The sequence below is a fragment of the Lynx canadensis genome, chromosome E2 (genome assembly GCF_007474595.2).
Source record: "Lynx canadensis isolate LIC74 chromosome E2, mLynCan4.pri.v2, whole genome shotgun sequence".
Classification (NCBI taxonomy): Eukaryota; Metazoa; Chordata; class Mammalia; order Carnivora; family Felidae; genus Lynx; species Lynx canadensis.
In genome coordinates this window covers 19,362,291-19,385,759 of record NC_044317.1, presented here as the reverse complement: position 1 = coordinate 19,385,759, position 23,469 = coordinate 19,362,291, and the positions used below count along the sequence as shown (strand labels likewise).

General features: G+C 36.7%; 1 protein-coding gene across 1 annotated transcript in view; it reads right to left on the bottom strand.

Moving 5' to 3' along the window:
• TERB1 (telomere repeat binding bouquet formation protein 1) overlaps positions 1-23,469 on the bottom strand; it is a 41,313-nt gene that overhangs the window by 8,113 nt on the left and 9,731 nt on the right. Inside the window, exons 4-14 of the mRNA XM_030298970.1 lie at positions 22,586-22,717; positions 21,471-21,531; positions 21,264-21,379; positions 21,042-21,164; positions 13,485-13,637; positions 11,441-11,572; positions 10,727-10,852; positions 9,464-9,621; positions 4,979-5,328; positions 3,744-3,808; positions 3,348-3,443 (exon numbers count right to left, since the gene is read on the bottom strand). Of these exons, the coding sequence (XP_030154830.1) occupies positions 3,348-3,443; positions 3,744-3,808; positions 4,979-5,328; positions 9,464-9,621; positions 10,727-10,852; positions 11,441-11,572; positions 13,485-13,637; positions 21,042-21,164; positions 21,264-21,379; positions 21,471-21,531; positions 22,586-22,717 (1,512 nt within the window). The remainder of the gene's footprint in view (positions 1-3,347; positions 3,444-3,743; positions 3,809-4,978; positions 5,329-9,463; positions 9,622-10,726; positions 10,853-11,440; positions 11,573-13,484; positions 13,638-21,041; positions 21,165-21,263; positions 21,380-21,470; positions 21,532-22,585; positions 22,718-23,469) is intronic.

Genomic DNA, 23,469 nt, shown 5'->3' with positions numbered 1-23,469 from the left:
AACACTCCTTAAGTGTCTGTGAAGTGAGTGAATCATCATTAAAGAAGGGAACTAGGAAAGAACCATCTCAAACAAACTAAGATATGAAAGGGAGTTAACAGTAATAAAGTATCTCCTCTGCCCTGTGGAATACTTCCCACCAGAGGTTCCCAAACTTTCTCACGTCATGGCATCCTTGAGATCTTGGTGACTTTTTATGGCACTCCTAGGCCAAAAGAAATACCAATCTTCTGTTAAGTCCCAAACAACTTAATAAGCATTTATGTTCTAATAACTTAGTAGCCATTTGAAAAAATAATACACTTAAATTGAAAAATATTTAGATTTCATTCTTATTAACCACAATTACTCCTTTGTTTTTAAAAGATTTTATTTTTAAGTAATCTCTATAAGCATCATGGGGTTCAAACTCACAACCCTGAGATCGAGAGTCACACTGCTCTACTGACTGAGCCAGCTAAGCACCCCTAATCACAGTTACTCCTAATGCGATATATGCACTTACTAGGTACGGAACAAATTCTCCTATCTTGGAATCTGACTGACACTGCCACCCTCATTTCCTGTTCCACATTATTTTTATGTAGTGCTTGCTTTTTATCACAACCACTGGAAACTCAGGTCCACAATGACATGAAATCATCAAAAGGAATGCAGTGCAAGCTAATGGTGAAACTGTAACGACTCTGAGCTAGTAGTTCCTGTGGTATCCAAAAGATGTTGATTATTATGTATTTCACTTATAAAATTTATTTTTTTAATGTTTTTTTTTTTTGAGAGACAGACACAGAGACAGAGAGAGAGACAGACAGAGAGAGAGAGAGAGAGAGAAATTGCTTGTGTATGCAAGTGGAGGAGGGGCAGAGAGAGAGGGAGAGAGAGAATCCCGAGCAGGCTCCTCGCTGTCAGCACAGAGCCTGACACAGGGCTCAATCCCACAAACTGTGAGCTCATGACCTGAGCTGAAATCAAGAGTCATATGCTTAACAGACTCAACCACCCAGGCGCCACTCATTTATAAAATTTAAAGTATTTTGTCATGCCCTTTCAAGTTCACCACAGACCTCCTGGGAGTCTGGGTGGATAGTTTGGGAACTGTGTCTTTAAACTATTGAGAGGAGAGGATTCCACGAAATGGTTATCAACAGTGTAGAGATACTAAAGAGGAGAAGAATTTTTTAAAAAGTCATTGGTTTGGCAGAAAAAAAGAGGCTTCAGATAATCTTTAACATTAAAGTTTAGTAGAATGGCAATAAAAGAAGCCAGATTGCAAGGAACTAAGAAGGAAATTAATACATTGAAAGAGAAAGGAGAAAGAGCAAGTATCTGGTAATGATGAAAGAAAGAGCAGATGAATATTTGAAGGGACAGCAAGTCACATAAAGTATTTAAATTTTTCCTTTTTAAGTTTTAATTTTATTTTATTTTATTTTAAGTAATCTCTACACCCAACGTGGGGCTCAAATCCATGATCCCAAGATCGAGAGTCACATGCTCCTCCAACTGAGCCAGCCAGGCACCTCTAGATTTTTCTCTTTAAGACAAGAAGAAATGAACATAGTTTAAGTGGGGACAAAAGAAGTTAATGGATAGAAAGGTAATGAAGAGAAAGATTTCACAAGTATTAAAATGGGGAAGAAAAAAGAGATGGCATTCAGATCATAGTTAGGTATTGCTAGTTTTAGAGTAATAGAGACAAACTCTACATCCAAGACTAAAGAATACTGATATTTTGAGCCTAACATGAGCCTGAATTTTATCCACGTAACAGAGTGTGACACTAAAACAAAGAGGAAATACCAGGGTATGGAGGAGGAAAAGGGATGAATTAAGCGTCCTTTGGATGGATGGAACATTTACAGGGCCCCTGCAGAACAAATAACTAATGGAGCAACTACATGGATAGAACTAGAGGGTGTTATGCTAAGTGAAATTAGTCGGAGAAAGACAAATATCATATGACTGCACTCATATGAGGACTTTAAGACACAAAACAGGTGAACATAAGGGAGGGGAAGCAAAAATAACATATAAACTGGGAGGGGTGGGTGTCTGGGTGGCTCAGTCGGTTGAGTGTCCTACTTCAGCCCAGGTCATGATCTCATGCTCTTGAGTTCGAGCCCCGCGTCTGGCTCTATGCTGACAGCTCAGAGCCTGGAGCCTGCTTTGGATTCTCTGTCTCCCTCTCTCTCTGTCCCTCACCTGCTTGCGCTCTGTCTCTCTCTCTCAAAAATAAATAAACATGAAAAAAATTAAAAATAAAATAAAATAAAAACAGGAGGGGGACAAAAACATAAGAGATTTTTAAATATGGAGAATAAACAGAGGGTTGCTGAAGGGGTTGTGGGAGGGGGGATGGGCTAAATGGGTAAGGGGCAGTAAGGAATCTACTCCTGAAATCATTGTTGCACCATATGCTAACTAACTTGGATGTAAATTAAAAATAAATAAATTATTAATAAAAAATAACTAATGGGGCATATAATACTAGAAACATTTATATACTAACTACAGATGTAAAAATAGATATTGTTTAACACTTAATGCCTAATGTGTACAGCATTATCCAGAATATACACCCACTGATGCTCTCTGAAAATATACAAAACGTTTACCTTACTCAGAAAAGCTAAACTCATAGATGGTATTAATTGTGACAAAAACAGAATAATAAAGTAATTAAAAAAAATGTTAGCTATGGTGATTCAGATAATGAATACTGGAAGCACCGGCTAATGCAGATAAGAGGTATTAATTTGAATGTTTTATGATATTCCAGATTGTTACTTCTCTAATGGAAATGAAGTGTTTTTTTTTAATGTTTATTTATTAAAAAAAAATTTTTTTTTAACGTTTATTTATTTGTGAGACAGAGAGAGACAGAGCATGAATGGGGGAGGGTCAGAGAGAGAGGGAGACACAGAATCTGAAACAGGCTCCAGGCTCTGAGCAGTCAGCACAGAGCCCGACGCAGGGCTCGAACTCACGGACCGTGAGATCATGACCTGAGCCGAAGTTGGCTGCTCAACCGACTGAGCCACCCAGGCGCCCCAATGTTTATTTATTTTTAAGAGAGAAAGTGAGAGTGTGCGTGTGTGCAGGCAACAGAAAGGAGACAGGATCTGAAGCAGGCCCCACACTGACAGCAGAGAGCCTGATGTGGGGCTCAAACTCATGAACCACGAGATCATGACCTGAGCTGAAGTCAGATGCTTAACCGACTGAGCCACCCAGGTGATCCTAAAGGCAATGAAGTTTAAATCACACAGGCAGAATTATTGTAAAGTCTAGTTAACTAATATCATATAAAGTTTTAATTACAAAATAACTGTATAAAAAATATTTACCTGAGCATCTATACTTTAACATTTTAGAATGACTGTCAGTTGCTAGAAAAGTGATGACTTCTTTATTTATTATATCTGAACATAATGTAAATGGATCTGGAAAAAAATTGCAATATTTAAGATTCTTTTGATTAATGAAAAGGACCTGACATTTACATGATATATTAATTCTCAAGATTTTCATAAACTTTAGTACAGTACTACATATTCAGTCATCTTGTTGGATAAACAGAAAGGTTCTGGATGTCAATAGGTGATTAAAGTATTTACACCAGAAAGGAGTCACAAGTGTGGTTTATATGTTAGAGGGCAAATATACCAATTACATTTTTAGCTGTATTAGTCACCTAAATATGTTTTCTTAAAAAATCAAAGAAGAAATATTTTTAATCATACCTGTTACTGGTAACTCCTGCTTTCTATTTTTGACAACAGGAATTGGAGGTTTAAAAACATGGTCACTAAAAGAAAACAGACACCAGAAATTAAAAGTAAACATACTGCTCAGTGTGTGCACAAATGTTTCTGTAAGCAGTGGTGTGATTCTGGGTGTTTGGCAGGCAGGAGATGGAACCAGGATCTACCAAAGTCTATCAAATTCTACCAAAGTAGCGTTTGTAATGGTTATAGCCTCCTTTCTAAAAGTAGAGCTAAATAAGATTCCAAAAGGCAATAATACTGATGCCAACAGAAACACAGGGAAAAAGTTATAAAAGAGAAAAACATAGGGTGCCTGTCTGGCTCAGTTGGAAGAAGAACATGCGACTCTTGATCTTGGGGTCACGGGTTCGAGCCCCATGTTGGGTGGAGAGATTACTTAAATAAACAAGCAAACAAACGTAAAAAAAAAAAAAAAAAGGAGAGAACAAAAGCAATGGGACAGAAAGCAAGAGAGCTGGCCCAAGGGCATATTTCAATGCTTTCCAATTCCACATCCCTGAGAAATCAGGTTAAAATTAATATCAAGAATGGTTTTATAAAGGAAAAAAAGGAGTGGTGATGATGTAATCCATCTCCCTAATATTCCGTTTACATTGCAACCTTCCCAGAATATAGCAGCAATACTCTTCAGTTTCCCTACTAGCTCAGTATCCATCAGAGGAGAGAACACAAGTAAATTTTTAAGAAAAGCTACATCTCAGGTCCAGCCCCACAGGCTATCTGAGGGAGCAAGGTCATGAACTGGAGGTGAGGTGAAAGGAACAAATGAAAAGGTAATCCTGAGCCATATTTTCATCACACACTACTCCTTTTTATCAAATTAAATTTACAAACTGGTTTTTGCTACATTGCCGATGGATTATTAATGCATGTGTTGTTACTTCAGGTATAGGGTTTCAGGTTAAGTTCTCTGAGTATCCTTTCTAAAATGCAAATCTGATGTCACACAATTTAAAATTGTCAATGGCTCCCTACGCCCTATGAGTGAAAACCAAAAATCCTGACTGTGACATACAAGGCCCTAGATGAACTGGTCCATACCTCCCCATCCAAACTCCATTCCCAACATTTCCATTTAGGCTCCTCCCAAGACCATTTTTTATCATTTCTATATCCCAGGGCTTAATAACATAGTACTACAAAAAAAAATACTTGAATAAATAAAGTTAGAAACAATTATTAAACTATACCTTGATTGAGAAACAGAATTCTTTTTTTCAAAATTTGTTCTTTCATGTAAGTTTTGACTATAGCTTGAATCGGCTTTATATAAAGTTTTATTTTGTCCACTCTCCCTATAACAAGCATCAACTGGATTTGTACTCTTTAACAGGGTCTTCATTTGGTGATCATTTGTACACGCTGTAGTTAGAATTCCATGGGATTTACAACTCGGAAGCTTTCTAGACTGGCTTTTATCCTTATCTTCTGCTTCAGGGCCTTTGCCAATACTATCTCCATGGAGGTGTTTCAATGTATTTTGAATATTTATGTTCATAGATGAAACATTATCCTTGTATTTTTCTCTTTGTATTTTTTCCTATAATGTAAAAATGACAAGTAAATAATTTCAAGATAATCCATTTGTTTTATAATCCAATTTATACTTTCTTTAAATAATATAGGAAAAGTTCATGATTGTCAACAGAATATACATAATAAAAGGGACAGTTTACATTAACAGGAAAGGGGAATTTATTTAGTAAATGAACTGGGGACAACTGGGTAGCCATCTGGGGAAAAATAAATTGGATCCATATCTCACAATTCACACAAAAACAAAGTCAAAATGAGGGGAGCCTGGTGGCTCAGTAGGGTAAGCATTCAACTCTTGATTTTGGCTCAGGTTATGATCTCACAGTTCGTGAGTTTGAGCCCCATATCAGACTCTGTGCTGACAGTGTGAAGCCTGCTTGGGATTCTCTCTCTGCCTCTCTCTCTGTCCTTACCCCATTCATGCTCTCTCTCTTAAAATAAATAAACTTAAAAAAAGTCAAAATGAGCTAAATATTGATATATAAAAAACTGAACTTGTGTGTATATATATGTATATACACACACATATAAGTGTGTGTGTGTGCATGTGTGGTTTTTTTTAATGTTTATTTTTGAACTAGAGACGGCGTGAGTGGGGAAGAGACAGAGAGAGACAGAAGATCCGAAGTGGGCTCTGCACTCAGAGTAGAGAGCCCAATGTGGGAATCAAATTCATGAACCACAAGGTCATGACCTGAGCTGAAGTCAGACACTTAACTGACTCAGCCACCCAGGTGCCCCAGAAATTGTATATATTTTAAAAGAAGACATAATATTTTAACATTCCTGAGGGGAAGAAGGCCTTTCTAAATATCACACAGAATCAATAAATCATGAAGAAAAGAAACTAATATAGTTGACCCCATGAAAAATTTTTTTCAAAGCTCTACTATAGACCAAGAATAATATGGGTGGCTGGGGCGGTTGTGGGGAGGGCGGACTCAGAAGAAAAAAAGGTCAGAAGCAAACCAAATGATTATCAAAACATCTAGAAAGACTATGTATAAATCATGTCTTGGGGTATGATTTTTCTATCAACATTTATGAAAAGCTACTATAATGAAATATGAAGAAGATCAACAACAGTATAGAAAAATAGGAAAAGGAGATGAACAGTTAATGGGAAAGGAAACATAAATAGCTCCTAAACTTATGAAAAAATGCCCCATCCCACATGCAATAAGAGAAATGCACAATAAAGCTACACTGAGACAGCATTCATCTAGGACACTGGCAAAAATTGAAAGGGTATACACTCTCATAACTTACAGGTGAGAGCATAAATTGCACAACTTCTATGGAGAAACAATTTGACAGGATTGTTCATAATAAAACTTGCACATCTTTACAAAAAAATCCTATAGATAGGGGAACCTTGGTGGTTCAGTTTGTTAAGCGTCTGACTCTTAATTTTGGATCAGGTCATGAGCTCACAGTTCATGGAATCAAGCTCTGTGTCAGGCTCTTGCTGACAGCAAGGAGCCTGCTTGGGATTCTCTCTCTCCCTCCCTCTCTCTGCCCCTCCCCTGCTCACACATATACACACACATGGCTGGGAATGGAGAATGCAAGGAAATACCTAAAAGGTACAGAGTTCCTTTCTGAGATGATAAAAATATTGTAAATGACTATAGTTGCATATACTGTAAATATACTAAACACTACTGAATTGTACACTTTAAATGGGCAAATGGTATGGTGTGTGAATAACATCTCAATAAAGCTTTTTAAAAAAAGATGAAATACTAATATAAACATGCATAAACCTTGAAAACATTATTCTAAATGAAAGAAGCCAGTCACAAAAGACCATGTGCTCTATGATTCAATTTATATAAAAAGTACAGAATAGACAAATACATAGACACAGAAAATAGTTTAGTGGTTGCCTAGGCTGGGAAGGTGGGAAGAATGGATGGGGAAATAGGGAGGGTGACTGCTAAAAGGTATGGGGTTTTTTGGGGGGCGTGATAAAAATGTTCTAAGATTGATTGTGGTAATGGTTGCACAATTCTGTGGTTATACTAAAAGCCAATGAAATGTACACTTTAAACAAGTCAACTGTATGGAATGTGATTTACATCTTAGTAAGGTGGTTACAAATATATATATTTACCACCTGGGTGGCTCAGTCGCTTAAGCGTCTCTTAATTTCAGCTCAGGTCATAATTTCATGGTTCATGAGTTCGAGCTCTACATTGGGCTCTGCAGTGACAGCATGGAGCCTGCTTGGAATTCTGTCTCCTTCTCTCTCTGCCCCCCTACACTGCTCGCTCTCTCTCAAAAGAAATAAAAATAAACAACAAAAATTTTAGTGTTTTATTTATTTTTGAGAGAGAGACACACACATAGCATGAGCAGAAGAGGGGCAGAGAGAGAGGGAGACACACAATCCAAAGTAGGCTCCATCCAGGCTCTGAGCTGTCAGCACAGAGCCTGATGCAGGGCTCAAACTCACGAACCACAAGATCATGACCTTAGCCAAAGTTGGACACTCAATCAAATGAGCCACCCAGGCTCTCCAATAAAAATAAACTTAACAACAACAAAATATATTATATATATTTTTATTATATATATATTTATATATGTTTATATATATTTTACATATATATATAAAAAATATAGGGTAGCAAGACATTTACTCTAGAGTTGTTTACACTTGTGAGGGATTGAATATAATCTAAATGTCTCTCAATTAAGTACTAGTTAAATAAATTTATAATAATCTTTAATATTGAATACTACTCAGTCATTTAAAAGAATGAAATTACTATACTATTATACTAAGTTGAGCACTATGCTTTTATTTTTAAAAATACATGCACAGGGGCGCCTGGGTGGCGCAGTCGGTTAAGCGTCCGACTTCAGCCAGGTCACGATCTCGCAGTCCGTGAGTTCGAGCCCCGCGTCGCGCTCTGGGCTGATGGCTCAGAGCCTGGAGCCTGTTTCCGATTCTGTGTCCCCCTCTCTCTCTGCCCCTCGCCCGTTCATGCTCTGTCTCTCTCTGTCCCAAAAATAAATAAACGTTGGAAAAAAAAATTTAAAAATACATGCACAAAGGAGCACCTGGGTGGTTCAGTTGGTTGAGCATCCAACTTCAGCTCAGGTCATGATCTCCTGGCTCGTGAGTTTGAGCCCTGCATGGAGCTCTCTGCTATCAGCACAGAGTCCACTTCGGATCCTCTGTCCCCCATTTTCTCTGTACCCCTCCTGCTTGTTCTCTCTCTCTCAAAAATAAATAAACATTTAAAAAAATTTTTGAGAGACACAGCATGAGTGAGCGAGGGGTAGAGAGAGAGAGGAGAGAGAATCTCACGAGGTGCAGAGAGAGAGGGAGAGAGACTGCAGAGCCCAAAGCAGGGCTTGAGCTCACACATGCGGGACTAGAACTCAAAAACCAAAAGATCATGACCTGAGACAAAGACGGGTGCTCAACCGACTGAACCACCCAGGCGCCCCATCAAAAATAAACATTTTTAAAAAGTACACACACACAAAGACACAAATTGTACATACATAAAAAAATATAGAAACATGTATATGTGTGTATATATACATACATACATATACATATATAAGAGAGAGAGATTACTTCTCCATCCTTTCTCTTTCTTGAACCCTTATTATACAGATGTTAGATCTCTATCTTCCGTGTCTCTTATTTTTTCAGTCATCATTTCCATTTCTTAAAAATCTTTTCTTTCTGGGGGCGCCGGGGTGGCGCAGTCGGTTAAGCGTCCGACTTCAGCCAGGTCACGATCTCGCGGTCCGGGAGTTCGAGCCCCGCGTCGGGCTCTGGGCTGATGGCTCAGAGCCTGGAGCCTGTTTCCGATTCTGTGTCTCCCTCTCTCTCTGCCCCTCCCCCGTTCATGCTCTGTCTCTCTCTGTCCCAAAAATAAATAAACGTTGAAAAAAAAAATTAAAAAAAAAAAAAATAAATTAAAAAAAAAAAAATCTTTTCTTTCTGTGCTCAAAGATGGTTACTCAAGTATCACTACTTAATTTTGAATTTAAAACCAATAAAACTTAAAAAATAACTTAGCAGGAAAAATATTTTACCCTCTAACCTCTACTGAAAAAACAAAACAAAAAACCTTGAAAAAAGTTCTATATTCTTTGAAACAAAAAAACCCCACCTCATTTCCTTCTCTTTCAAGCTGTTCTATTCTGTGTAGAATTTCCTTTGCTTTCTTCCAGTACTCTTCAAGATTCTTCTCTTTCATATTTATGTCTTCTAATTGTTTTTCATTCTCATCAAAAGAATATTCTCCTAGACTTAGACATAATTTTTCAGCTTCATAATATGGGGAAAAATAGTTAATTTATCCATTACTGGAAATGTTTTTTTTACACTTTAAACATAATTTTAACACTAAATACAGACAACCTCATGCCCCACACCCCCTTCTCTAAATTTGGCCCATCTAGACTAAATTAACTGTCTAAATGGTATAGAAAATAAACACAAAGCAAGTGCTAGGCAGAGGCCCAAGCCCCGGTCATAAATTAGACTTTAATCTGCAGAGTTATAGGAGAAAGAATATCATGAAAATATGTTATGCCAGATACACGAACACCCTCAGGTATATGGATACTGGTTTTAAAGTAGTTTTTTTTCAACAGCTTTCATAGAGTGGTTCCTTCCTATAATCTTTTAAGTTTTCTTTTTGCATTTTGCAGCAGCAATTTTTCTTCCATGAAGACTAATTCAATGGCCATTAATCCTTCAATGCATGCTCCCTCCTAACACAGGGTCTTTGTGCCTCACTGTTGCTCATACCTGAGACATTTGCCATAACAAATTCCCTTCTTTTCACCTAGTTAGTTAATGCTACATATTCAGATCTCAGCTCAAGAATCACTTCTTCCAAAGCCTTTTCTGCTCCAAGTCTAAAACACAGTCTTTTGTTCTATGCTCTCTAAGCTCTATTGCTCCATCCATTCCTAGCCCTTAGGTTAATATATAACAATTCATTCATTTTTGAGATTATTAATGACTACCTGTTTATCTAGTTAAACTAAGCTCTATGAGTGCAGACTGTTGTTTCTTAATCATTGTATCCCTAAAACCTAGCAGAGTGCCTGGCAAATAAAGGCACTCAGTTTTTAAAATAAATGAAATGTACTTTATAATTTAACCACAAGTCACCTGTAGACCTCAAGTTTAAGTCCTACAACTAAATTTGTCCACAATGCATAAAATAAGTAAATTCTCTATATTGTTGCTCTCTTCCAGATAGATTTTTAATATGATGAAACACTCTAGTCATGTCCAAATCATATACTCTGCTTTTCAAATGTAAGAAGAGCCTGGGGACCTTAAGGGGTTTGGCTCATTCAGCAGATACAAATTCCCTTTCATAAACTTTGGTATTTTTTTAAAGTAACAATATACTTACTAATTTTTTTGCAATTGTGAAGCACAAAAGTGGCAGCTTTGTTTAGTTCCTCACTCTGTGATTCAGTTAAGGCTTGTATCATGAGTGGAAGCCCATTGTTTTTAAAAAGGTCATACTGATTTTCCTCTGGAAAATATATCAAAAATGAGAGTAGAAGATAGTAAATCCTAAGCAAGAGACAGCAAAGCAAGGAGAATGGAAAAGTGGAGCAGGGAGCAAAGAGGAGAGAAGAGATTGCAAGGAGAGAGAGCGAGGAATGTAGAAAGGGTTGGAAAAGAGGAAAATGGACAGAGAGAGAGCAGGAGAAGAATGGAAAGAGGGAGGAAAATGGAAGAGGAGGAGAAAAAAGAGAGTGATAAGTAGAGAAAGAAAGATAGGACTTTCAAAGGTTTTCAGTAAGGGAGAACAGGATTGGATCTGTGCAGCAGTATAAGAGTGGATTGAAAAATGGAGATACGAGAGAGGGAACACAGGAGAAATCTATTCCAATAACATTGGTGAAAGATGTTGAGGGGCTAAGGGCCTAAATTGGAACTGGGCAGAAAGGGATAAGGAAGAGTATGGATGAAGAAGGATGAAGAGCAAAATGACTAGCTTGGGGCCTGAATGGCTTGGAGAAAGGCAGTACTTTTAAGCCTTTCACATGAAAATGAGGGAAAAGTGGATTTCCACTCCACTGTTCTAATAAGCACACTGAATAAATTTAATACTTACCACAATCCTCTGTGCAATGACCAAGAGTAAGTATGATGCTAAATTTTTCTCCTGAATCCAGACTTTCATGAAGCAGTAATGTCAGAAGTTTTGAAACAATCTGATACTTGGATAGTATTACTCCAAAAGTAGCTATTAGTATAAAATAGAGGGAAAAAAGTATAAACTTCAAACTCATAACTATATATATATATACTATATGTTAGATCTTATCCTGGGAGAATGATCTCATAACTATATAATATCTAATATTCATAGCTCATATAATATCTAATATGTATGTGTATGTGTATATAAATAAATACATTGTAATAATATGGTGATTTACATAGTCCTCATTAATCCCACTTCCCAAGATAGGGACAGTTTACTAAAGCCTATTTTATGAAGAATGGTTTCTTCTCAATTATCCTGCATAATGCTGTGAGTATGAAGTAATAATACTACCTCCCTAAAAGCTGAATATGCTTACTCTCACCTTATACACCTGTTCTTATCTAGATGGACTATAGACCTTCCTATGTAACTAACTCCTGCCCGTAACTGAAATACATTATTAACTGCCATGGTCCTAATGTTAATGACACAGTGAAGCATCCCTGAAGCTGTCACAGTGAGATATATATGTCACAAAATTCAAGAAGCTGCCATTTTGTTATACTTCTCCTAACAGCATTTTTAACAGAGTTCACCCAGTGTCTAACAATATTGATATCAATAGTAAGGTTGTAAATTCTTCAAGGTACTAGGTCTTAATCATTTTTGTGTCTCTAGAGCTCACTAAGAGCCCAGCACATAGCAGGCCCTTAAAAGCTGATCTTTGGGAATGCAAGCTGGTGCAGCCACTCTGGAAAACAGTATGGAGTTTCCTCAAAAAAACTAAAAATAGAACTACCCTATGACCCAGCAATTGCACTACTAGGCATATATCCAAGGGATACAGGTGTGCTGTTTCAAAGGGACACATGCACCCCCATGTTTATAGCAGCACTATCAACAATAGCCAAAGTATGGGAAGAGCCCAATGTCCATTGATGGATGAATGGATAAAGAAGATGTGGTATATATGTACAATGGAGTATTACTTGGCAATCAAAAAGAATGAAATGTTGCCATTTGCAACTACGTGGATGGAACTGGAGGGCATCATGCTAAGTGAAATTAGTCAGTCAGAGAAAGACAAAAATCATATGATTTCACTCACATGAGGACTTTAAGAGACAAAACAGATGAACATAAGGGAAGGGAAACAAAAATAATATAAAAACAGGGAGGGGGACAAAACAGAAGAGACTCATAAATATGGAGAACAAACTGAGGGTTACTGGAGGGGTTGTGGGAGGGGAGATGGGCTAAATGGGTAAGGGGCATTAAGGAATCTACTCCTGAAATCATTGTGGCACTATATGCTAACTAATTTGGTTGTATATTTAAAAAGATAAAAAATAAAATAAGTCAAAATAAAAAAAATAACTGATTTTTTAAAAATCACCTACTTATTTTTCAGTTTTTTGTGAATGTTAAAAGCATTGGTTATTACGGAGATTTACAGACTATCATTCCTCAGTGTCTGTACATGTGAGAAGCAGCCATGGGTTCAAGTCTGAGTCTGCCACACACTAGTTATGGTTGGGTAAGTCAGACCTCATACTTATTAGAAAGAGGCATAACTTAATTCTTTATATAATTTTTTAAAATCTATAAATTGGGTTTTCCATTCCTTATGTTTCCCAAATGTCCATTTCTAACTTAAAGTTTTTAACTTAATATTGCTCTTTTGTTGAAACAAAGGTTTAGAAATAACAGAATCTTATCTTGATTCTATCATTAGACAAAGTCGGAAGTCCTAGTTTTGAACCCTTAGGGAAGTCATAACCTTCATGGGAAAACAAGGAGTTGGACTAGATAAGTTTTAAGATTCCTCCCACATGTGAGAAACTGGAAGTCCAAACCATGTTTGTGTTCCATCTACCATTTCAACACCTACCATGTTGAATTCAAACAAAACGCAATTATATAAAAATTACTAAGCATGTTTACTCACGATTATCAGCAATACACGCATCCACTGTCTTTGTCACCACCACTGCAAGCTTAGCACTGGAAACAGTCTTGTGTGAATCAGATTCCAGTTGCACAAGAACTTGAGACAATACATCCAGTCCACCCACAGATATAAAATATTTCTGAACAAATGCTTAAGGAATAAAGTAGCAAGACTATTAATATCGCAAACAAGTGTATGGTTCCATTCAATTATTTTGCACTAAATATGACATTAACTTGACTTTTTCAAGTACTAAAAATCCCAAAATTAAAGAATGAAAAAATCTAATCTTTACCTTTAATCATAAAATAGGTCATTTACTTAAGTAAGAAATGCACTTTCACATGGAACAACTACACACACAGTACAGTGTTTCTCATGTGTTAGATATCTTTCTTATTTAGCAAGAACTGGTATATCTTGCAAGAATGGCATTAGTAAACTCAAGTCCTTCAATAGAGCTATGAAGAATAGATTAATTCATTTAGTGTGATATTGCAATTAGCAAGCTGCCTATTTTCTGAATTCCAACTTAACTCATTCCTTAGATTGCTTAAATCTACAAAGGGCAAAGTAATTTAACTATTCCAAAAGAACACATATTTTATCCATCTTATTTAAGCCTAATTGTTTTAGTTCTTAGAACATAAAATTATAACATATTATTGAGAGTCATAACAACTATTCCAAACAAAGACTCAGTGAAAAATACATTTTTTAAAAGTTGAAGTATCTTGTTCCCCCTTTGAAAATGATTCTGATGGGAAAGTATCCCATGGGTCTGTGTATTCAACAGTCTCTACAGCCCCTATCCCAGCAGTGGGCTTACAACAAATGGATACATGGATTAATGATTATAATTCTGCCACGAACCTTCTTCCCAGTATACCCTAGTACTACAAATTGAGCCAAGATGATTTAAACAAAAAAATTACTTTTTGTATTGTTCAACAAAACACAAAGATCTTAATCTGAAAAAACATCATGGTCAGAATTTTCTACATTTGGGAAAGGAACTGTTAGGAAATGTTATCAAAGGATAAGCAAACATTTTCGATATTATGGAGACTCCAAAACAGGTTTCTTTACTGCAAAATATTTTCATTAAAAAAAATTCTTGAAAAAAGAAGTATTTTTATTTTTATATTTATTTGTTTTATGGGGGGAGAAGGAGAGAGAATGCATACATGAACAGGGAAGAGGCGGGGGGGGGGAAGAATCCCAAAGAGGATCTGCACCTGCAGCACAGACCTGACATGGGGCTCGAACCCACAAACTGTGAGATCATGACCTGAGCTGAAACCAAGAGCCAGACCCTTAACCAAATGAGTCACCCAAGTACCCCTAGGAAGTATTTTTAAATGCTTAAATGAAAATGGCACTGTATTACCATGATTTCTAGTTATGGCCCATGTAATAAAAATTTATAAACACAAGAACATCCTAGTCTACACTTGTATGCTGAATATTTCAAATTTCATCTTTTATTTCATACCAGTTTGCTGACAGTAATGAGGTTCTAAAATTATTATTCATCCAAGTTGACTCTTAGATAAAAAGGAAATGTCAAAGCATCATGGAGAGAATCCAATTTTTGGAATTATAGAGCTAAGTTCCTTTGCATGTGAAACATGACTATTTGCTTTAAATGTGTGAATACAGAAATATACCAACAACATGTGAGAAAGTTCTAGTTGCTCCACAACCTCATCAACATTTAATATTACTAGCCCTTCCCCTTTCAGCCATTGCAGTGAGTGTGTAGTGGTATCCTTTGGGTTTTAGTTTGGATTTCTCTAATAACAATAATTCTGATTATCTTTTCAAACATGTTTTCAATGCTTATGTATAATTTAATATTCATATCTCCTTTGGTGACATATCTGACCAAATCTTGCCTCTTTTTTTTAATCATTAGGTTGTTTTTTTGTCCCACTGATTTGTAAGAATTCTCTATATATCTTAGGTGTAAGTTCTTTACCAGGCGTACATTTCACAGATATTTTCTCCCAGTCTATGGCTTTCCTTTTCAGCTTTTAATTTCAGTGAAGTCCAATTTACCATTTTCTCTTTAGTGGCTCATACTTTCTGTGTTCTAAGAAAGCTTTGTCTTCTCCCAAGTTATGAAGATTTGCTCCTATGTTTTCGTCGAGAAGTTTTGAAGTTTTAGTTCTTACATTTAGGTCTATGGATCATTTCAGGTTCATTTTTGTATACAGTGTAAAATTAGGGTTGAGATTCATATTTTGTGTATGGATATCCACTCTTTCCAGCACCATTTGTTGAAAAGATTATCTTTTCCCACATGGAATTATTATGGCACCTTTGTAGAAAATCAACGACTATCCATGTATGGGTCTATATATGGGCTATTTTGCTGCATTGACCTAATATGTCTACACTTACATCAATGCCACACTTTCTTGATTACTGTATAATAAGTATTGAAATCAAGTTATATAAATCCCATAATTTTGACCTGTTTCAAAAAGTTTCGACTATCCTGGCCCTTTTGCATTTCCATGTAAATTTTAGAATCAGCTTGTCCGCCAATTTCTACAGCAATGCCTGCTGGTATTTTGATGGGGAATGTCTTGAATCAAGAAATGAAATTCAGAAGTGACATTCCAATAATACTGAGCATTACAATCCATGAGTGTAGGGTATCTCCCATTAACCTAGGTTTTCTTTATCTCAGCAAAGTTTCATATTTTTAAGCATATAGACATTGCACAGATTTCATTAAATTTATCCCTAGTTTTTTTTTTTTTAAGTAGGCTTCACACCCAGCATGGAGTCCAACTTCAGGCTCGAACTCACAATGCTGAGATCAAGCCCTGAGCTAAGATCAAGACTCAGACGCTCAACTGACTGAGCCACCTTGCTACTATTTAGAAATACAGTTTATTTCTGTATGTGACCTTGGATCCTACAACCATGCTAAAATCATTTATTCATTCCTACAACTTTATTTTCGATTCTTCAGACAATCGTGTCAGCTATGAATAAACACTGTATTTTCTTCTTCCTTTTCAATCTCTATGCATTTTTACTTTCCTGCCTTATTTCACTGGCTGAAATACCCAGGAAAATCTTAAAGTAATGAGAGTGGCTATCATTTTTTTTCCAATCTTGGCAGAGTGGGGAAGGAGGAGGGGATTAAGTTTTTCACCATTAAATACGCTAGCTGTAGTGTTTTGTAGAGGCCCTTTATTACATTGAGAAGTTCTGTCTATTCCTAGTTTACCAAAAGTTTTTGTCATAAATACATACTGAACTATGTAAAAGCTTTTCTTATATCTTTTTAGATCATCATATAGTTTTTCTTTTCTGTCATAGCCTGTGAAAATGGTGAATTTTCCAATGTTGAACCAATCTTGCATTCCTAGGATAAATGCCACTTGGTCATAATATATTACCTTTTCTATATATTACTGGATTTAATATTTTTTATGTTAAAAGAATGTTTATTTATTTATTGAGAAAGACAGAGTGGTGGAGGGGAAGAGAGGGAGAGAGAGAAATCCCAAGCAGATTCTGCACTGCCAGTAAAGAGCATGATGCAGGACTTGACCTCACAAACCGTGAGATCACGATCTGAGCCAAAATCAAGAGGATGCTTAACCAACTGAGCTAACCAGGCACCCCAATGTTTTTTTAATTTTAATTTTTTTATTTTAAAAATTATTTATTTATTAAATTTACATCCAAGTTAGTTAGCAGATAGTGCAACAGTGATTTCAGGAGTAGATTCCTTACTGCCCCTTACCCATTTGGCCCATCTCCCCCTCCCACAACCCCTCTGGTAACTCTGTTTGTTCTCCATATTTAAGAGTCACTTAGGCTTCATCCCCCCTCCCTGTTTTTATATTATTTGTGCTTCCCTTCCCCTATGTTCATCGGTTTTGTACCTTAAATTCCTCATATGAGTGAAGTCATATATTTGTCTTTCTCTGACTAATTTCGCTTAGCATAATACCCTCTAGTTCCATCCACGTAGGTGCAAATGGCAAGATTTCATTCATTTTGATTGCTGAGTAATACTCCATTGTATATATATACCACATCTTTTTTATCCATGTGTCCATCAATGGACATTTGAGCTCTTTCCATACTTTGGCTATTGTTGATAATGCTATCAACATTGGGGTACATGTGCCCCTCCGAAAGAGCATACCTGTGTCCCTTGGATAAATACCTAGTAGTGCAATTGCTGCATCATAGGGTAGTTCTATTCTTAATTTATGAGAGACCTCCATACCATTTTCCAGAATGGCTGCACCAGTTTGCATTCCCAACAGCTGTCCAAAAGAGATCCTCTCTCTCTGCATCCTTGCCAATATCTGTGGTTGCCTGAGTTGTTAATGTTAGCCATTCTGACAGGTGTGAGGTGGTATCTCATTGTGGTTTTGATTTGTATCTCCCTGATGATGAATGATGTTGAGCATTTTTTCATGTGTCAGTTGGCCATCTGGATGTCTTCTTTGGAGAAGTGTCTATTCATGTCTTTTGTCCATTTCTTCACTGGATTATTTGTTTTTTGGGTGTTGAGTTTGGTAAGTTCTTTATAGATTTTGGACACTAACCCTTTATCTGATATGTCATTTGCAAATATCTTCTCCCATTCTGTTGGTTGCCTTTTAGTTTTGCTGATTGTTCCCTTCACTGTGCAGAAGCTTGTTATTTTGATGAGGTCCCAAAAGTTCATTTTTGCTTTTGTTTCCCTTACCTCTGGAGACATGTTGAGTAAGAAGTTGCTGCGGCCGGGGCGCCTGGCTGGCGCAGTCGGTTAAGCATCCGACTTCAGCCAGGTCATGATCTCGCGGTCCGTGAGTTCGAGCCCCGCGTCGGGCTCTGGGCTGATGGCTCGGAGCCTGGAGCCTGTTTCCGATTCTGTGTCTCCCTCTCTCTCTGCCCCTCGCCCATTCATGCTCTGTCTCTCTCTGTCCCAAAAATAAATAAACGTTGAAAAAAAAAAATTAAAAAAAAAAAAAAAAAAGAAGTTGCTGCGGCCAAGATCAAAGAGGTTTTTGCCTGCTTTCTCCTCAAGGATTTTGATGGCTTCCTGTCTTTCATTTAGATCTTCCATCCATTTTGAGTTTATTTTTGTGTGTGGTATAACAAAGTGGTCCAGGTTCATTTTTCTGCATGTTGCTGTCCAGTTTTCGCAGCACCACTTGCTGAAGAGACTGTTTTTATTCCATTGGATATTCTTTCCTGCTTTGTCAAAGATCAGTTGGCCATACGTTTGTAGGTCCATTTCTGGGTACTCTATTCTGTTCCATTGATCTGAGTGTCTGTTTTTATGCCAGTACCATACTGTCTTGATGATTACAGCTTTGTAATATAGCTTGAAGTCCGTAAAAAAATTTTTTTTTTAAATAAGCTCTGTGCCCATCATGGGGTTTGAACTCATGACCCCAAGATCAAGAGTCACATGCTCTACCAACAGAGCCAGCCAGGCACCACTGATTTGTTAATATTTTCTTAAGGATGTTTGCATCTATGTTCATATATAGTCTTCTTGTAATGTCTTTTTCTTTTTTAAAAAAAAGTTTGTTTATTGGGGTGCCTGGATGGCTCAGTTGGTTAAGCGTATGACTTCAGCTCAGGTCATGATCTCACAGTTCATGGGTTTGAGCCCCGTGTCAGGCTCTGTGCTGACAGCTCAGGGCCTGGAGCCTGCTTCAGATTTCGTGCCTCCCTCCTCTCTCTGCCCCTCCCCCACTTGCTTTCTCTTAGTCTCTCAAAAATAAACATGTAAAAAAAATGTTTTTTACTATTTATTTATTTTGAGAGAGATAAAGTGCACAAATGGGAAAGGGCAGAGAGAGGGGGAGAGAGAATCCCAAGCAGTCTCCTCACTGTCAGCACAGAGCCTGACAAGGAGCTTGATCCCATGAACTATGAGATCATGACCTGAGCCAAAAACAAAAGTTGGACGCTTAACTGAATGAGCCACCCAGGCACCCCTCTTGTAACGTCTTTTTCAAGCTCTAGTGTGGGAATAATTCTGGCCTTTTAAAATGTGTTGGGAGGTATATTTTGTACTTCCATTTCCTGGCAATTAATGTAGATTTTTTTTTTTTTTCTCTAAATGTTTGGTATAATTCGCCAGTGAAGCCATCAGGGCCTGGAAATTCCTGTTTTAGGTTTTAAACTACATATTCAACTTCTTTAATACATATAATAATATTCAAATTATCTATTCTTTTTCATTTTAGAGAGAGAGTGCATGCACATGAGCAGGGAAGAGGGGCAGAGAGAGAATCTTAAGCAGGCTCCCAGGCTCAGCAGAGAGCCCAACACAGGGCTCAAACTCCAGACCCTGAGATCATGACCTGAGTCAAAATTAAGAGACAGACACTCAACTGACTGAGCCGCCCAGGTCCCCCTGGAAGGTATCTATTTCTTCTGAGTTGGTGTTTTTCAAAGAATTTGTCTAGTTCCTGTTGGTTGTCAAATTTAGTAGCATAAAGTTGTTTCTATTATTCCTTTATTATCCTAATACCTGTTAAGATCTAGAGTGATGTCACTTCTTATTCATGATATTAGTAATTTGGGCCTTCTTTTTTTATTTTGTAGTTAGTCTGGCTAAAGGATCCGTTTATTGATCTTTTTAAAGAATCAGCTTTTGGCTTCACTGATTTTCCCCTGCTGTGTTATTTTTCTATTTCATTGGTTTCTGATATTCTCTTTATTATTTCCTTCTTTGAGTTAAACTTGGTTTATTTTCTAGTTTCTTAGGTGGAAACAAATATAAATTGATTTGAGACCTTTCTTCTTTCCTTATGCAAACTATAGTGCGAAAAATTTCCTTCCAAACACTGCTTTTGCAGCAACCCAGTTTTTTTTTTTAAGTTTATTTATTTATTTTTGAGAGAGAGAGAGAGAAGGTGCACGAGCATGAGTGGGGGAGAGGCAGAGACAGAGGGAGAGAATCCCAAGGAGGATCCATACTAGTGGGGATCAAATTCATGAACCATAAGATCATGACCTAAGCTGAAATCAAGAGTTGGCACTTAACCGACTCAGCCACCCAGGTGCCCCACAGCAACCCAGTTTTTTCATGTTGTGTTTTCATTATCATTCAGTTAAAAACATTTCTAATTGCTTTATCATTTATTTTTTTCTACTCATGGTTTTGTGGTTATTCTTGTTTTTGGTCTTTGTTTTAGCATGGACTTGTTTACTTTTCAGATATTTGGGACTTTTCTAGATGTTTGATTTTTATTCATTTATAATTTAATTCTATTTAGTCAGAGAACACCCTCTGTCGGGTTTTAGTTTTGCTGTCTAGTTGTTCTGTTTTATGAGGCTATCTGGGGACATTCAAAACTATGCTGCTACCTCCAGTTTCCCAGTCATCTTCCTAACAATGTCTCCTTTCAAGATTTTCCCATCTGCAGTAGTCTAAATGCATTCAAAATGACCCAACTTACTATAATAAAATTATTCCATTAATTCAATTAATTCAATAATTAACTCAATAGGTTTCTGTTATGCTTTGAAATATGTTTCTTCAAGTGTAACTAGACATTAATGAATACTTACTGTTATTTGCAAGAGTAAGCCCAATAAATGAGCAAACAGGGCGAATTACCTCAGGTGTGATGCAATTTATTAGCCAGTCATTAGCATGTGGAAAAAGTGAACAGCAAAGCATCTGATTTTCATCTGAAAGAAGACAAAGTCACTTGTGTTTTAATATATTTGGAAAACATCAGTTCATTTGTTTTTATTTTATTTTAATATTTAAATATTTGAGGTAATTACCATTTTGAGGATTGTTGACACAGACACATAAAGTACTACACACTGAAGACCATAACTGATAACTCTGGAACACATTTTTATCTGACAAATTCAACTCATATTTTGAAAGAACTGTCCTATTTGGTTAAAAAAAAAAAGAAGCAAATTAATACAAATGAGTTAAAGTCTTAAGTAGTGAATAATAACAAGAAATTTATATTTGCTTACCTGAACAACTGTGTCAGAACTGTAATACAACCTGTTTCTCTCACAAGTGTTTGTCCAGTCCCTTAAAAAAACACCCATATTAGCACACAAATATGACTTTTGCTTATAAATAATTTTGTAGAGGGGCACCTGGGTGGCTCAGTCGGTTAAGTGTCCGACTTCGGCTCAGGTCATGATCTCATGGTCTGTGAGTTCGAGCCTCGCGTCGGGCTCTGTGCTGACAGCTCAGAGCCTGGAGCCTGTTTCGGATTCTGTGTCTCCCTCTCTCTCTGACCCTCCCCTGTTCATGCTCTGTCTCTCTCTGTCTCAAAAATAAATAAACGTTAAAAAAAATTTTTAAAAAAAATTTTTGTAGAAATGAAAAACATTTAAGTAATATTTCTAATAAATAACTTTTAATCACTTTAAAGTAGTACTAAGTATAACAGAGAATTACAGTAGATAAAAATCTGTAATCACAATTATTATGGAAAATACATTACCTATGCTTATAGAATGACAGCATTCAAATTTCCTCCAAAAATGAAACAAAATTTTAGCCACAAGCTACATGAAATTTTAGGCCACTGTTGGCTGATACAGTAAGCACTGTAACTAAATGACTAATTCAGTGGAAAATCAATCAAACTAATCATCAAATGTCTTTTGCTTTTAAAGCTGTTCTTTTTTTAATGTTATTTAAGTAACACAAATCACTTTACTATTTATTAAAATTAATAAATATCAAACAATATATGCTATTCTCTTTTCTTTAAAGCTAGTAGTTCTCAGGGGCACCTGGGTGGTTCAGTCAGTTGAGTGTCTGACTTTGGCTCAGGTCATGATTTCTCAGTCCGTGAGTTCGGGCCCCGTGTCGGGCTCTGTGCTGACAGCTCAGAGCCCAGAGCCTGCTTTGGATTTTGTCTTCCTCTCTCTCTGCCCTTCCCCTGCTCACACTCTGTTCTTTCTGTCTCTTAAAAATAAATAAACGTTAAAAAAATTAAAAATAAATCAATAAATAAAGCTAGTAGTTCTCAGAAGTTAGTGAGATTTTTTAAAAGATACTGATATAAAAGGAACAACTATTTCAATTTATTATTTTTAAATGTTTCTGCAACATACAAGAATGTACTTACTATTATTTGAAACCAGCACCAATATGACATAGACAGACATTCTTTTCAAATTTGTGTTTGAATCATTATTAGATAAGAACCAAGTTAAGTCTTCAAACAATTCGGAAGTGCACAAAGTCTGCTGACAGTAAACTGAAAAATAAAAAAAATATAATTTCAATTTCTATGCATTAGCACAAGTTTTAAAGTATGCTAAACAAAATGTAAAGTTGTCGACTGGGTGGCTCAGTTGGTTGAGCGTCTGACTTCAGCTCAGGTCGTGATCTCACAGCTCATGGGTTCGAGCCCTGTGTCGGGCTCTGTGCTGAGAGCTCAGAGCCTGGAGCCTGCTTCAGATTCTGTGTCTCCCTCTCTCTCCTCCCCTAACCCACTCACATTCTGTCTCTCGCAAAAATAAATAAATCATTTAAAAAAAATTTTTTTAAAAGCAATATCTTAATCAGAAGTATACTTGATTGAGGTGCTACAACATGTGCACAGTCCCTTAGAATTTCTAATAAAAACCTAACTAAAAAAAAATTAAAACATAAAAAAAATTTAAGATGAGTAAGTAACAAAACATAGCAAGAGAAAACTTTTAGAAAATTCATAAACCTGCTTTAGAAAATAGAGACAAATGATACTTGTGCTATTAAGGACTTTCTAAAAATAAAAGTATCTTTCCAAAAAGCAAACATGATACCTGACAGTAGGTGTGTGTATATGTGTATGCGTGTGTGTGCGTTATAATAATGCAATAAACAGAATTTTCAAAAAATAATTTGAGGGGTGCCTGGGTGGCTCAGTCAGTTAAGCATCCGACTTTGGCTCAGGTCATGAACTCATGGTTCGTGGGTTTGAGTCCCGCGTTGGGCTCTGTGCTGACAGTGTGGTGCCTGGAGCCT